The 14860-nt window shown below is 39.9% G+C and overlaps 1 protein-coding gene across 1 annotated transcript in view; it reads right to left on the bottom strand.

The window, feature by feature from the left end:
- si:ch211-186j3.6 (neural-cadherin) overlaps positions 1 to 14860 on the bottom strand; it is a 351776-nt gene that overhangs the window by 23933 nt on the left and 312983 nt on the right. Inside the window, exon 35 of the mRNA XM_034679695.1 lies at positions 9887 to 10131. Coding sequence (XP_034535586.1) covers positions 9887 to 10131 — 245 coding nt within the window. The remainder of the gene's footprint in view (positions 1 to 9886; positions 10132 to 14860) is intronic.

The raw sequence follows: 14860 nt of genomic DNA, 5'->3' as shown, positions 1-14860 counted from the left end.
ATTGGTTAATCAGCGACGGCTGTCATCCAATAGCTCAGTGGCATGCCCTTATCATCAGCCTATCAACTTTCTGCTGTCTATTTAAATGTGTCTCTTTCTCCAGCTAGTTCCTTCTTGCATTGATGGTGCACACCCCTCCACCTCCCCATCTCCACCCGGTCTCTGCAAAGTCTCCAATTCCTGGAATTTATCCACCACCACCACCAGAGTCTGGACTCTAGGGGGATTTCTTCTGCTGCCAAATTCACACATCCTACGCTCACAGAATGATCCCCATAGGGTCCTTATGCCAAAGATTTCTGTCAAATTTCATTATTCATTAAGTTGTAATAAATAACCTTTAATCTTCAGACTGTGTCTCTCCTGATTGAACTTGGGTTATGATGAAGGGGGATAATCTCTTACAGAGGCAGATCAACTTAAGCTGAACAACTAACCTGCTCTCCCAAAGGGGTTGAGGGTGAGAGATCTGGGACTGACTCAATTAGATTTAACATGGAGCTCTGTGAGCTGTGAGGGGAGGGGAAGGAGACTTACAGAACACTTTGTCTACCTGTATGATTTTACATTTGAAAAAATATCAATGAAAGTCATTTTTGTGCTTTCCTGACATCATTCTTCAACAGAGACTAAACAGGCTAACATCTTAGATGTTATATAGGCCTACAAAGTAACTAGTGCTTATCGCTTTCAATTCTGTATCATCTCCATACTCTTCCCTTTGATGTTGTCGGGGCTGCAGCTGAAACATTACGCCTAAAACTGTCATACAAGCCACAAGGATGAACAAGAGCAACAAATCTGCTCCAGAGAATAAACGAGAATTATCATTTTGGAATGTATGTTCATACTTGTGATATATCATATGTTCCTTACACCACCCCAATAACTCCTCAATAACTCTGGTGTCAGTAGCCAAGTTGATAATCAGCTTGGTGGGACTGTTTAGGCTGATCTCCTCCTAGGTTTAATGAAGTCAGAGAAACAAAATATACCTGCTGTGTTGAACTCTCTTCAAAATATCAGCCCCAGGTAACAGGTGTAAGTGTGTTAACTATCACTACAGGCCTTAATAAACAGAAGTGATGTACTTTTGGCATCAGTGTTTGTGACAATTCAAGTGAGTTTATTAAGATTTCTCAATATGTACAGTTCACTCATGTACACATGAACAACAAAGACTCACAGACATAAAGATGGTACAAACAAGACAAAACCAACAACATACATGTGACCCACACAGATAATGAACAAGCTCACTGCAGTAACTTCACATCAGATCCACAGACATGACATATGCTCATGAAAATAAACACACATGTACATCACAGATGAATCAAACAATGCTCCTCCCTATACTTGGTATTTCATCTTTACCAGCTGGAACCTGAAGTACGATGTATAATGGATGGTGGTGACTTTATCTTTTAGATCTATCACTCACTATTGTACACCTGACTTTTTTTTTTTTTACAAAAGAAACAAGGAAAAAATAAACAAAGAGAAGAGAACAAACAAAACTTTGAACTAAGTTTGAGTAAAGTTTTTAAAGAACTGAATACTATGGAATATTTTCTCTATGTGATTTTAAATTGAATTAATTTGGTCTATTTGATTGGTTTTTATTTTCTATGTTGAAACATTGACACGTCTTTCTTTAAGTGTTGTGTGAAATGTTTTGTTAAAATATCGATCTAAAAATTAACCAATGAAAACTATTGATGAACAATTTAGGATTTGTAGTTAAGAATTAATTTGAATTGAATTAATATATTTAAAGTGTATTCATCCTTCATATCTTATATCACTTTAATGTAATGATTGCAAATAAAATAATGTACAGCTGGTATTTCATCCATCTGTCAGGGAGGATCATGTGCAGGCAAAATTTGATGTCTACTCTCCTTACACCACCGGACATGAGTTTTGTCTGCATGAGAAGACATGCTAAGAAGATGATGAATCAACAGACAGTACATTCAGATAGACTTGTGTATTCTGGTCATGAGCCTTTTCCTGGTTTTATATTCAAAATTGTAACATTGCAGGCTTAACACTATTAAATGTCAACATCATGTTGCTGATATGGTGTATCCACCTCATTTCCAGCAACTAGAGAGTGACTGCAAATACTGAACGTGATCTCATCTCTGTCTGTCCAACCCATCACTGTCATCACATGGGACAAGGGAGCAATGCGTGAAGATATGCAGCCGTGACTGGTGGGACAGGGACGACATCATTGAATGGTTAGAAGTAAGACCTAAGTAAGATGCTCTTGTTGAAACTGCCATGTCATTTGGCTGAGGCCTCACAGGTATTCTGCAGCTGTCAGAAATCAGGCTAAGGCGTGTACATGCTACAGATTCCAGGACAGGGCTTATCCTGGTTTTTAAAGTTGGGATATGATGTTTTAATGCACAAAATGAACCATGAGATACTTAAAATACCTGATCCAAACCAGGATACCCGAGTCAATGTAAACGCACAGAGTAGGTGCTGTGTGTATCTCCCCCCAAAGATCACACCTCAGCCTCTGCAGCGTCTCCTTTCTGCATTAAAGTTTATTCATGCTGTTTGAAAATTAAAACTGTAAGATCGGTATAGCAGCTGTGGGTATTGTTTTATCTTGACATAATGATCTGCAGTATTGGTTCTTGTTGAAGTTTGTGACAGATCTGAACACACTTTCAAAAGAAAGAGTTAAACAGAAAACCCTGTCACAACTGAATCACCTTTGCATTGTTGACTTTCAGTTCAAATTCTAATCTTGAAAATGTTTTCTCTTTATTTTATTTCATGTTAATTTTGGTTGAAGAATCTTACAAGTAAGTAAATAATAGTATCAAACTTTAACTGTGAATTCTTTGAGGAATAGGAGCAGGGAAAATAAACTCTCACATCCAGAAACACAGGTGAGCAGACAGTGTCAAATCAACAATAACAAATACAGAGAGCATGTTGACACAGTGAAATGATATCAAAGCTCATGAAGAGAGCAGGAGGTGAAGAGGGGATGAAATTGACACACCACAGCAAATGTGTAAAATCCAGATAAGCAAACGCAATGAATTTATTCCAGTTGTTGAGAGCTGAATCAATATTCAGCTGCATGATAAATTCAGAAGGCTAACTCATAAATCATTAATACTGTCCAGAGATAGATGACCGGACCTGGTGTGTGGCCGTGCTGACATTTCTCAGCCTGAAACTTTTTTTCTGAACTCACAACCCCAGAGGACCAGAGTCACGGAGTCTGCTCGACCTCTGCTGGACTCATAAAAAAATAGAAACAGAGGAAACCCAGGAGTCAACTCTGGATAGAACTGAGCAGAGGTGTATACTCAGAAAATACACGTATCTAATATGACAGATGAATCTTGTCATTCTGCAACACACAAATGAAGTAAAACTTGATCTACTTCTGTATTTGAGTCATATTACTCCAGCCTGTTCCCAGTGCACTGTTCCTCACACTAACATTTGTTTTACATTGTTTTAATAAACTACAAGTTACCATTCAGGAACATATTCATGCTGTACAAATGTAAATAAAGTATACTGTTGAATCTTTTTATAAAAAAATATAATACCTTGTCATAGAAGTTAAAAAAAATATGTTACATCAGTAAATTTTTCAAGTCATAACCAGGGTCATGTGCAGACTTTTTGACTCAGTCGACCAACTGTAGTACAGATTTATGCTGTAGTGTGTGTGCAAAAGAAGATAAATAGAACTTTTTTCCCCTTGTCTGTCTCCACAAATCATATTTCAGTCAGTCATTGTTTGTGTTTCATTTCCTAGTAATTTAAACAGAAGTTTAAATTCCAACTGGCCGACTAATGGTAACAAGAAAATCTGAAATCTTTATCCAACACAGATTAACACAAGACCACAGAGTCTGCAGGTAAATGATGTCAACAGGTTTGCTGAGTGTGGTTAATCTTGGCAGAGCTAGCAGCACAAGCCTTCAGTCCTCCTTGCTGGTTAACGTTCACATGCCTGTGCTAGTGACTAGGGTTGCAAAGGAACATTTCTGGTAAATTTCCATGGGAAGTAATGCTGGGGAATTTTGGAAATATTCCAAATGGGAAACTTTCCATGGGAATTAACTGTGTATTGACGGTAATTTAATGGAAATACATTTGTATGAATACATTTATATGTGATAATTGTAAGTTAAACATTAGTACCATACACCAAATTTGTTAAATATATTACCACATAATATCATCCAAACTTACTTCACTTTGTGTACTCCACAGGCTCAAATGTGGGGCTTCAATAGTCTTGTGCTCTGGGCTCAAAAGTGTAGTCCAGGATTCTAGAAATCATGTGTGCACGTAATGGAGGAATGCACAGTGCATGTAGGGGGCGTGGTCTCAATAGCCCTGCAATAAGCAGTGTGCTATGTGCATGTGATTGAGGAATAACATAGATATTCAACTGTACTTGCATGAAATCTGGTTGTTTTAGTCAGGATTATACTCAAATATATTTTCCCCAACTATATTTAAGTTCCCTATTATAGCCAACCTTCAATTTAGTCAATTCCTGTTTTATTCCCATTTATTCCCATAAATTCCTGTTAATTCATGGAAATTTTCCAACTTTAAACATTTTGCAACCCTACTAGTGACACATTGCTACGAACGTGTTAATCAGACAAAGTATTCATACAACTTTTCTCAATTTTCTGACTCAGAATATTCCGAATCGTGTTGCACTAAAAGATTCTTCATCTGCACTTGTTTACGACCAGATAATAGACGTGGTCAACCAGAGCTATAGTTCCAGTTAGTGGCAGGTTTAACAGACTAGAAATTTGGCTTTCCTCATTTCTTAACTGCTACAATGAAAGTATATCACAGATATTATATTCACGTGTATATCAAATTAAATTATACTTTAAACTTTTTATAGCAACATAAAGGAGCTGCAATATATACATTGTCTCAACTTGATTCTTTAAGGACTCAAAAAGAGGATATACAGTCTGTTCAAAGTCAAAACTCAAAGTTCCTCTGAGCAGCAAGATGCCTTTCTGCTGCTCAGATGTTACAGTCTGAAGCAGACGGAGGTCTAACTCCACAACATCGCCATCTCTGTGGAAAGCTGTGAGCATTGCTTAAATAAAAGGGATCAACAAAGTCTTTCTTCTGACCAGGACTTTGAGACATTAACAGCCAAAACTGCTGAAAGTAAACCAAACATTACTGGACTGAAAAAAATAGTGGAAATAGTTCATTCTCTTTCAACTCAGGGTGAGTTTTGGTCTTTAATCTTCATAACATTCTCAAAAGAACAGCCAATTCTTTTCAAGTCTGCATCAGGAGAGTTTCTTCCCTCTTTTTGTTCTTGCTATTCAAACATTTGGAGTCTGTATGAGAAATATTTGAAGAAGGCATTCACAAAGTCTCTTGCTGCTACTTAAATTTCAGAGTCAGGAATGCCTGACCGATGGAGCACGGAAAGCTACCGATTGAAATCACTACCAAAGCCTCCGGAGCATTGATCTCAATTTCTGCAGGTTTGGGTAAACAGGGCCTTATACGCCTACAAATCAAGTAATTAACACTTGAAACAGAACTGAGCCTCAGCAGGATCAAGGTTGAATGCCACATTTAATAAGAGCTCAAAGCAGAGTAAGAGGAGAGATAATGTGGAAATGCAGGGGAGAGGACGAGAAGGAGAAATGATCATTTGAACTTTGTCTGTCCGGTCTCAGGGTGGGGGGAGGTGCCCCCTGAATCACCAATGAGATGAGCAGACATGGCTGACAGCAGTATGACATTGACACCATCTTTCCCTGCGTTACGTGTCTCTTGCTTTTCTCCTCATGCTGTACAGCTTTGAACGTCTTCCAGCTCCCGCTTGTTTTCCTCCTGGTTTTGTTTCCGTGTCCTGTTTTAATCTTACTTCTCTGATCTTTTTTCATCTCTTGTATGGCGCTCTGTTTCACACTGCTCTTTACTGTTCTGTTTTATTTTCCTCAATTAAACAAGAGGAACATGCCATTGTACTGACAACTCACTCTCCATGTACGACTGTGCCTGAGGCGCTTTCTCTGCAAAGAATCCTTTAGGAATAGCAAAGCAGAGCTAAAGGTAAAGGCACATGAATATTCAACAAGTGAGAACAGACAAGCAGGGAGACGGGGAAAGTGGATCTTTAACGAAAGACAAACAGATACCAGTGTGTGTTTGCAGTTCATCCAACAACAGGCCAGAAGAAGTGCTTGTATAGTAGCACCACAAGACTTTATAAGCTGTAGTCCTAACCTTTAAATCCTCCTGAGACTTTGACCTCCAAGTGAAGAAAGCCTCACTGTAGAGGAAACCATGTCCGGTTCACTACAAGCTTTGAGCTTTGTGATAAAGTCGATTTTCACGTAGAAACAGAAGTCTGATGTAAGGAGGCGTCAATGAGCTTCAGATAAAACAAAGAGCCAACAAAGACAAACTGAAGCACCTCTGCATTACATGTTTAAGATGCGACTGTTACGCTGGGGAGACGGCTTGCCACTGAGTCTGCTTCAGAGGTCGCAACAGAGCAGAGGTAAAATCCAGTTAAAGCAGGGTGGTGTACGTGTGTGCATCTGAGTGTGTGTGTGTGTGTGTTTGTGAGGCGTCCTCTATTCATTAACACATCGGGCCTCTTGTGCTTCAGTTATAACACAATGTAAACTCACACACTGGGACGCCAGTGTTATGAAGCTGTGGAGTTGGATGTAAAACTATAAAGGTGTAGTGACCGCAGGACTTCATTATGGTGCTGTGGTGGAATCTCAATGGAAGAGACTGTTTCACCACAACTGGCATCAAAAACTATATATAATTTTATAATCTGAGACTGTCAGAGCTGGAAAACATTGTAACTCTGGCAAAATCTCTTAAAGGACTGATTTCCAAGATATATACTTCACTACTTTACTCTGATTCTTCAGGCTATGACCCTCTGAAGTCGTTATGGGAGCGCGACCTGGAGGTGACATTTAATCATGTGGACTGGGACAAAATTTGTAGCAGTTTTTTTCCTAAATGTACCTCAATCTCTATTCATGAACAGAACTTTAAATTTTTTCACCGAACCTATTACACACCGGTTCGCCTCCAGAGAATGTTCCCTGACACTTCAAATCTTTGTTCTAAATGTAATATACATAAAGGTACAGTTATTCATTTGTTTTGGTCTTGTGACCGCATTCAAACTTTCTGGAGGGAAGTTCACTCTGTGATCCAGAAGGCGATTGGTAAACAGCTTTCGCTGACTCCCTCTTTCTGTCTATTTAACCACGCTCCAGACAATTCCTTTGACTCGGACACTACATCTTTGTTGACAATTCTTTTGTTTCTGGCCAAAAAATGTATCTTACTGCGGTGGTCTACTCCCCAGGCCCCTTCAGTTGACATGTGGATATCACAGATCTCTGCTCTTATTCCTCTCGAGAAGTTGACTCATGACCTTAATCAAAAACCAGACAAGTTCTGGAGGATCTGGAAACCACTGCATTCCTTCTTTTCTGAAGACATAACCTATCATATGTGCCTGGAGGATAAGGAATGTTTGCCCTTTCATTTATTTCTTATATGTGCTCTATGTTTACCTGTCTCCTGTTGTCTCTTCATTTACTTATTTGTCTTGTGTATATGTACAGCGCAGCGCTCTTTGTTAGTTTGGGGTGGGACTTTTTATGTTTTCTATGTGTTTTGTTTTATTTTGTTAAAATGTTTGTGTTTATAAAATTGAAAAATCAATAAAAAAGAGTATTAAAAAAAACCCCCCAAAAAACTATATATAATTAATATATATTGCATATTTTTATAACAAGCACAATCAAAATGACAGTGGACCAGCTTCATTAGTTCCTCTTTCTAAGGTCTCAAAGAAAGCATAGAGAAAATCAACTAGTGCTGGAGAACTTTGCAACTGAAGTCAACTTTAACTGCATGTACCTGGCCTTTTTTTCACCCCGTGTGGCCATCTCTAACCAAAGTCTCTTCTTCTTTATACACAGACCATAGGAACATTGTGCGCAGGTTGACTGTCTGTGAAATAATGTCCTTCATTAGGGCTTTGGTAATTTTCAAGGCCTCCGACTTATGTGTTAAGAAGATTTACTCCTCCCTGTAAACCCACGTTTAGCCTCGCTAGGCTAACTGTTCAGATTTAGTAAATGTGCACAAACAATGTATTTTCAGAAATAGACGTAGATAACAATAAGCAGCCTGGGTTAAAGGGAGTGTTGTTGTTACTATTGTTAATTGGCAGAGGTGTATGTTTTCAGGTCCCTGCCACTTTGAGTATGAAAACAGTCCCTGAGGTTTTGCTGTTGCATCTTGGTACAGAAAGCAATTCACACTAGGCTCAGACATTTTTCTGTAACACAATTAAAAACATCTTGTACACTTCCATCACATGATGTGTGTGTGTGTGTGTTTATGTGTGAAGGTGAGAGAGCTTTTTTATCAGGGTGTGTATGTTGACTGCATTTTTTGTGGTTCTTTCTCAAACTTAAAGCTGCTGTGAGGAACTTTTGTTTTGTATCGATTCTGGCGCCCCCTTGTGGACAAAGTGATACCTCTTATCTCTTGTCCTATACATGCAAAAGTAGTGTTTTCAACAAAAACCTCATCCTGTTGTCTTTTAACAGTCAACTTTATAAGGCAATGTGATTATTTACCATGAATTTACCAGGGTGGTTTCAGGCATTTAAAATGACAACAGAGAAGGTGTCAGTGTTGCTGCTGATGGTCTTGTTTGCTATTGAAGGTCATAAAGAGGCATCAGTATCATTTTCAGTCTGTTCCTCGGCCAGTTCAAAACTCCTCAAAGGGCCTTTAAACACAATCATTTGTAAAGAAATTGGCAAACATTTCTTGGTTTCCTTTTTCCCAAGAGCTGGAGGTTCTTTTTTAAATATTCTTGCATGTTTTTACAGAGTATTGCTTTATGTATTCAACTGGTGAATTGAAATGTGTAATAAATCAGTGATTTAAACAAGTTTCTTCAGTAATCTCAGTTTTTTTTTTTTTTTGTGGAGTTTGGACATTGGGAGTTTGTGGTTTAACGTGGTTTAAAATGTCACCATTGTGGGTAAATACCAAGCGGCAACCTCTGGCTGCAAGAATTGAAGCCAATGCAGAAGTGTTAAAAACTGCAGTTCATCGAGTGTCCTCTTGAGGCTGGCTCCAGAAGTACTGGAAACTACATACACACTAATTCAAAAAAGCTAATCTTTACAGCAGAAATAAACATGTTTACAGTCTGGTTCAAAAGACGAGTGTAGTCTGGGTAGCTCATTTCTCCATCAGCACACACTGTACGGGGGGTGAATTTTTTCATAACGCAGCAATTTTGAAGATATTTAGATTACAAGTTTTTCATTATGAGAGCCACAGCTGACTTGACTGACAGGCGGGAACACTGTAGCTGTTGGCTAAGAGGCTCAAAGCCCGCCTCTTTACCTCACACTAGCTTGACAGCAGTTTGGTTGAGTTCAGCATTTCCAATATGGCTACCCTCGATGATTGGCATCAAAACAGCGCTTCAGAAACAGATGGGTGACATTATGGATACTATGTCCATTATTTATACAGTCTATGGTAAATACAAGCGAACAATCTGGTAACACTGTTATCATTGATGCTATGAAAACAGTCAGAATGAAAATAGACAAAGTAATTGTGCTTGTGGTTTGGTTTCCTCCCCTGACTTTGTGCTCCTTTGAATCTTTGTTTCATTGAAGAAGACATGATACACAATTCACACCAACAAACTGCAAACTCAGCACACATACATGCATGCAAACAAACATAAAAGATGGGGTCTTTGATGTATCTCCTTAAAACTCAACATGCAATATGCAGTGGACGGCATAGCTACCTAGTAAGGCCATGAAGCAGATACAGATGGCAAAGAGGGAGCTGAAGCTCAGGCCAACGTCATCTCTGTAGATGGCCAGTGTTGTCTCACAGTGGCGTCCTCTGTAGCCTTCCGGGCAGTGGCAGGTGAATTTGGATGGTGACTGGGCCACGCAGGTCCCCCGGTGACAGGGGCGCGTGGCACAGAGGGTGTACACACAGGACTTTTTTGTGCCGTTCACACGGATCATGTGGCCAGGAGGACATCTAAAAGGAACAGTGGACACACAGGGGAGTGAAAAGAGAGAAAACAAGAACATCAGAAATCAGTCATAGATTTGAATCTGTCAGCTGACACCAGATCTGAAAGGGTGAACATGAATTATTCCTCAAATATAATTTGAGGAAATATGCCGTAACAGATTTCACTGGAAAAAAATGTGACAAAATAAGAGAAAATGGGGACTAGAACAGATTACATTAGAGTTTAAGCATTAGAAAATAAAATAGAGATGAACATAAATACACATGGAAATGTGTATTACCATTTCCTGGAGCTAAAAAAAAGTTCATTACTCTTCCTTAATCAGTGATCTTGCACATGTTTGCCTCTACAGAGAATGAACTGCAGGAGATGGAAATGCTGACAGAGACACAGGCAATAACTGGGATGATTTTATGCACAGAGGGGCACATTTTCTGCCTCACTTCAGAAAGCGCCACTATAATTAAAAGCTCATTTGGGCGTAACGGCTCAAACAAACATTTTATGAGCCCATTAGTTCAGAATCACACTCAGTGTCTATGGAGCAGCTCCAGGCTGTACATTTTGATGACATCAGAGATGAGTTTTGCTTCTGGTCTCTGGAGATTTGTTCATGCTTGTAAGTATTGACTCAACTTTACCATGAAATAGGAAGATTTAATTCCAAATGGTACTGTAATATATCTTAAAATCATACAATTAATAAGGACAAGACACTGAAGGGTTAATGTGCTGTATCTTCAGCAGAACTCCTGTGAATAATCTTCATATGGACAAAATATTCTCCATCATTTTTGCTTTCCTGGCAACAATTTGAAGGTTGAAGTAATGTTCAGATTCAATTCTGCCATGCACAAGGTTGCAAATGCACATACAAGTGTAATAAGATATCAAACACACAAAAAGACAAGCTATTATAAAGATGTTTGCAGACATTAGATGGGAGTCTTTTGATAATACCCCACCTTTTCTTACCTTCATGTACCTTGTAATAGAAAACATCATTCGGTGACACACATACTTAGAGTTCAAGGAAAAGTTATTGTCCTGTGTTTACTTTCGTTCATTCATAACTGAAGGTCTGCAGTGTGTCTGTGCTGGTTTTGTTATACTTTCAATCACAAGGTTACTGCGAGCACTTCAACGTCCCTCATATACTTTCCACAAACAGCAACACGAGCTGACCAATCCCAGCTCTTACAGACCGCAGGTAGGACTTCAGTCACTGCAACTTCAAATCAGAAAAAATATGAGCAGGTTGTTAAGGCAGATTATTACCCAGATTTGTTAATACTTAATCTGATTGGTCCAATCCCTGCATCAATGGTGACTTACTTTGAGATCATCTCTGCAAAGTACTGTTCAATTTTTATTTTATGATGGAGATATTTATTTTTGACAAAGGACTTCTTTTTTTGTGTGAGGATAATATTCTGTCTGATTTCCAGCATGCTGATTTAGAAGTTTGAAGTAGTGTAAAAAGAAGCAGCACTCGGTACAAGGTTTCACTTCTTAACTTCATCTGCAGAGCTGACTTTAGGGGTTTATTGATTCCACTCTCGACATTTTACCAGGAGCAGAAATACAATAATGCTCATGAGAGTCCTCAGATAGCACCTCTTCAGGTTTTTTTTAGTCCAGATCTGAGACTGTCTGTGATTTTTCTTTCATTATGTCATAAGGGGCCAATACAAGCAGGAATATCTGTCCAAGGAAACCAAAGACAGCATGCTCTTTCAATCATATATTGAAGCACATTATGTCCTGTCTTTGTGTTCTAGCTGTAAGTGTCATCTAACTTGGTAATGTAAGGAAAAACAGAGTGAGCTTTTTGAAACAACACATTTCAAAAGGTAATTCCTGGTTGGTGGGATCATTGTGCCATAACAAAGGCTCAGTGTTCAGTCTTAATTACTCCTGCTTGGAGTCTGTGTAGGTGTTGAACACCTGTCAGTCAAGCAGATCCCACTTCTCCTCTCCTCTTTGCTCCCTCTTATCTCTGCCATTAGCAATGAAAATATCAGTCCTGTGTCGAGTGTTTTATTACCTACCTTAGCATACACCCTCACTCACAGTAATTGGTGACTGCTGAGGGCTGACTGCATTTGGTTTAGATCAGGTATTAAAACAGATTCATTAATGCAAGAAAATGCAAAAGAGACTGATTTCAAAATGATATGTATTAATTTATTTCATACTCATGAGAGGAGAGGAAAAAGAAACCCATGTGCAGGACGAAATTATTGATGATTGAACTCTTGCCCCTAGTAACAAGGTATCAAACACCTATGCTCAGAGGACTCACTGGACTTTGTACCCCCAGTCATTTTGTGAGGTTCAGTTCAAGTGGTGAAAAGAGCAAAAGGCAAACAAGCACTCGGGGTGGGAATGGGGCTGTAAACTGTGAGTGCGTATGTGAAAGTTGTGTATGTTTTTTCGTGTGTGGCAGTGGCACAGAGGTTAAAAAACCGAGCAGGAGTGAGCAAGATGAGAGCCATTCACACCAAGAAATGAGGGGCGGCGTGCAAGAATGAGAGCCATTGTGCAGAAAAGAAAAAGGCTGTTGGATGGATGATGTGGGTGAGTGGATCAGAGGAGTGAAAAAGAGGGGAAGGCAGTATTAAAAGCAAGGAGGCTTCACTTGCTGAATGGAGGCTGATGTTTCCAAAGGCAGAAAAATTGCTGAGATTAGTGCATGTGGCTAAGAGCACTCTGTGTTTGATTGGGTCTGTGCCACGGGAGAGGACTGTTAGTCTGCTGCAGCTTTTCAATGCACAGCATTTCCCATTTCCAGCTGACAAACAACTTGTCCTGGTACAGAACGTCATACAGCAGCACATGTGAAATGTTGATCAAGCAGAAGTGTGAATCCCATCACGGTCAGAGGGTTGAAAAAATGTCTACTTCCACCCCTGACATTTGACGTGTTTAGCTCAGTGACCAAGCAGATGGGGTTCACTTCCTTATTCATTGCCTTTTAACGGGAGACGTGCCTCATGCAAAAAACACTGGCTCTTGTGGGGTTTTAACTTTTAAAAGTCTCTCTGAGGCCATGTTTAGACTGACAATTACACTGCGTCCTCATTCATTATGAATGAGACTATAGAGATCGTTGAGCACTAAGGCTTTTGTGGCAAAATGTTCATACTGGCTCAACTTTCGCTGCAGTATAGCCTGGTGTTTACTGTGAAGCCACTTGCCATGTTTACCACACAAACACTGAAGCAGAGAGAAAATGTGTTCCTCAGACTTGCCAGAGATGTAAAATCCTCCCGAAAATCTTTAAAGTGCACCCACAGCTTCACCATCTCTGATCAGCCTTGATATTTGGCTTCATTGTTGTATCTATTTCTCCTTATCAGCCAAAACGTAGCTTATTTCCTGCTTTAATGTTCTAAAGTGATCCAAATGATTCATTTTCGTTTTGTGCTCATTTAGACAATTTAGTCAAATCTAAGAGGTTTACACCCACACACGTGCAGCGGCCAGTTAAAATAAATCTGTGCTGCCATATGAACCACTGTGGGACTGACTTTGAAGCTGCTCAGCGTTACTGCTCCCCCGTCACAGCACTGATATCAGTTTATGCAACACCCGGCCGATCACTCTGAAGCTGAATGAGTTTACTCGCTCATTTGTTTTTCAATGAGGAGATATCCATTTCAAAAGAAAACTAAATGAACATGTTATGTTCAGTGACCTTCAAGCAGTTTGGCAGTGGGACATTATTTTGCAGTCATCTCAGATTTTTAGTGTTGAAGGAAGAAAGTGAACGACCAGGCCAATAAAAAACATGTCACAAGAAGTGGCATTATGGTCTCTCATATTCTTAAAACAAATATTAAGTTAAAATGTTGGATGTCAATGCTAAACATGGTCCAACTTTCAAATCATGTGGTAAAGGTGTCAGGGTTCCCACTCTTTTCCAGAGATCATTTTCCAGGACATTTTCAGTGAAGTTTTGAACGCTCTCAGAGGTTTATAAAAGTTTAAACTGTCTTCCTGTGTGGCGATGTCTATTGTGATCAGCGATGTCTACAACATGCAGTTCAAAATCTCAACACATCCCAGCCCCACCCATCATCATCGACGGATTCCCTGTACCCTTCTCCCCCCAAGTCAAGAGCCTCGGCGTCATTCTGGACAGCACCCTCTCATTCGCACCACACATTCAAAACATCACCTGGACTGCATTCTTCCACCTCTGCAACATCTCCAGACTCCGCCCATCACTGTCCCAATCCAGCACCGAAATCCTGGTTCACTCATTCGTCACTTCCCGTATTGATTATTGCAACGCCCTCCTCACCGGACTCCCCACCAAACTCATCAACAGACTGCAACTCATTCAGAACTCAACCGCCTGGATCCTCACCCACACCAAATCATCTGACCACATCACTCCTGTTCTCATCCAACTTCACTGGCTCCCTGTACAATACTGCATCCACTATAAAAACCTTCTCCTCACCTACAAAACTCTTCACAACCTGGCCCCCACTTACCTCTGCGACCTCCTTCATGAATACACTCCCTCCCGCTCCCTCCGCTCAACCTCTGCTGGACTATTAACCATTCCACCGTCACGCCTCAGTACCATGGGTGCCCGAGCCTTCAGCTGCTCAGCACCCAGACTCTGGAACTCCCTCCCCCTACATGTAAGACAGTCGGACTCCACAACATCATTCAAATCCCAACTCAAAACTCACCTGTTCAAACTGGCTTACTCCC

The sequence above is a fragment of the Notolabrus celidotus genome, chromosome 3, assembly GCF_009762535.1.
Source record: "Notolabrus celidotus isolate fNotCel1 chromosome 3, fNotCel1.pri, whole genome shotgun sequence".
Lineage (NCBI taxonomy): Eukaryota > Metazoa > Chordata > Actinopteri > Labriformes > Labridae > Notolabrus > Notolabrus celidotus.
Note: the sequence above shows the minus strand (reverse complement) of the source record. Positions and strands in the feature narration are given on the sequence as shown.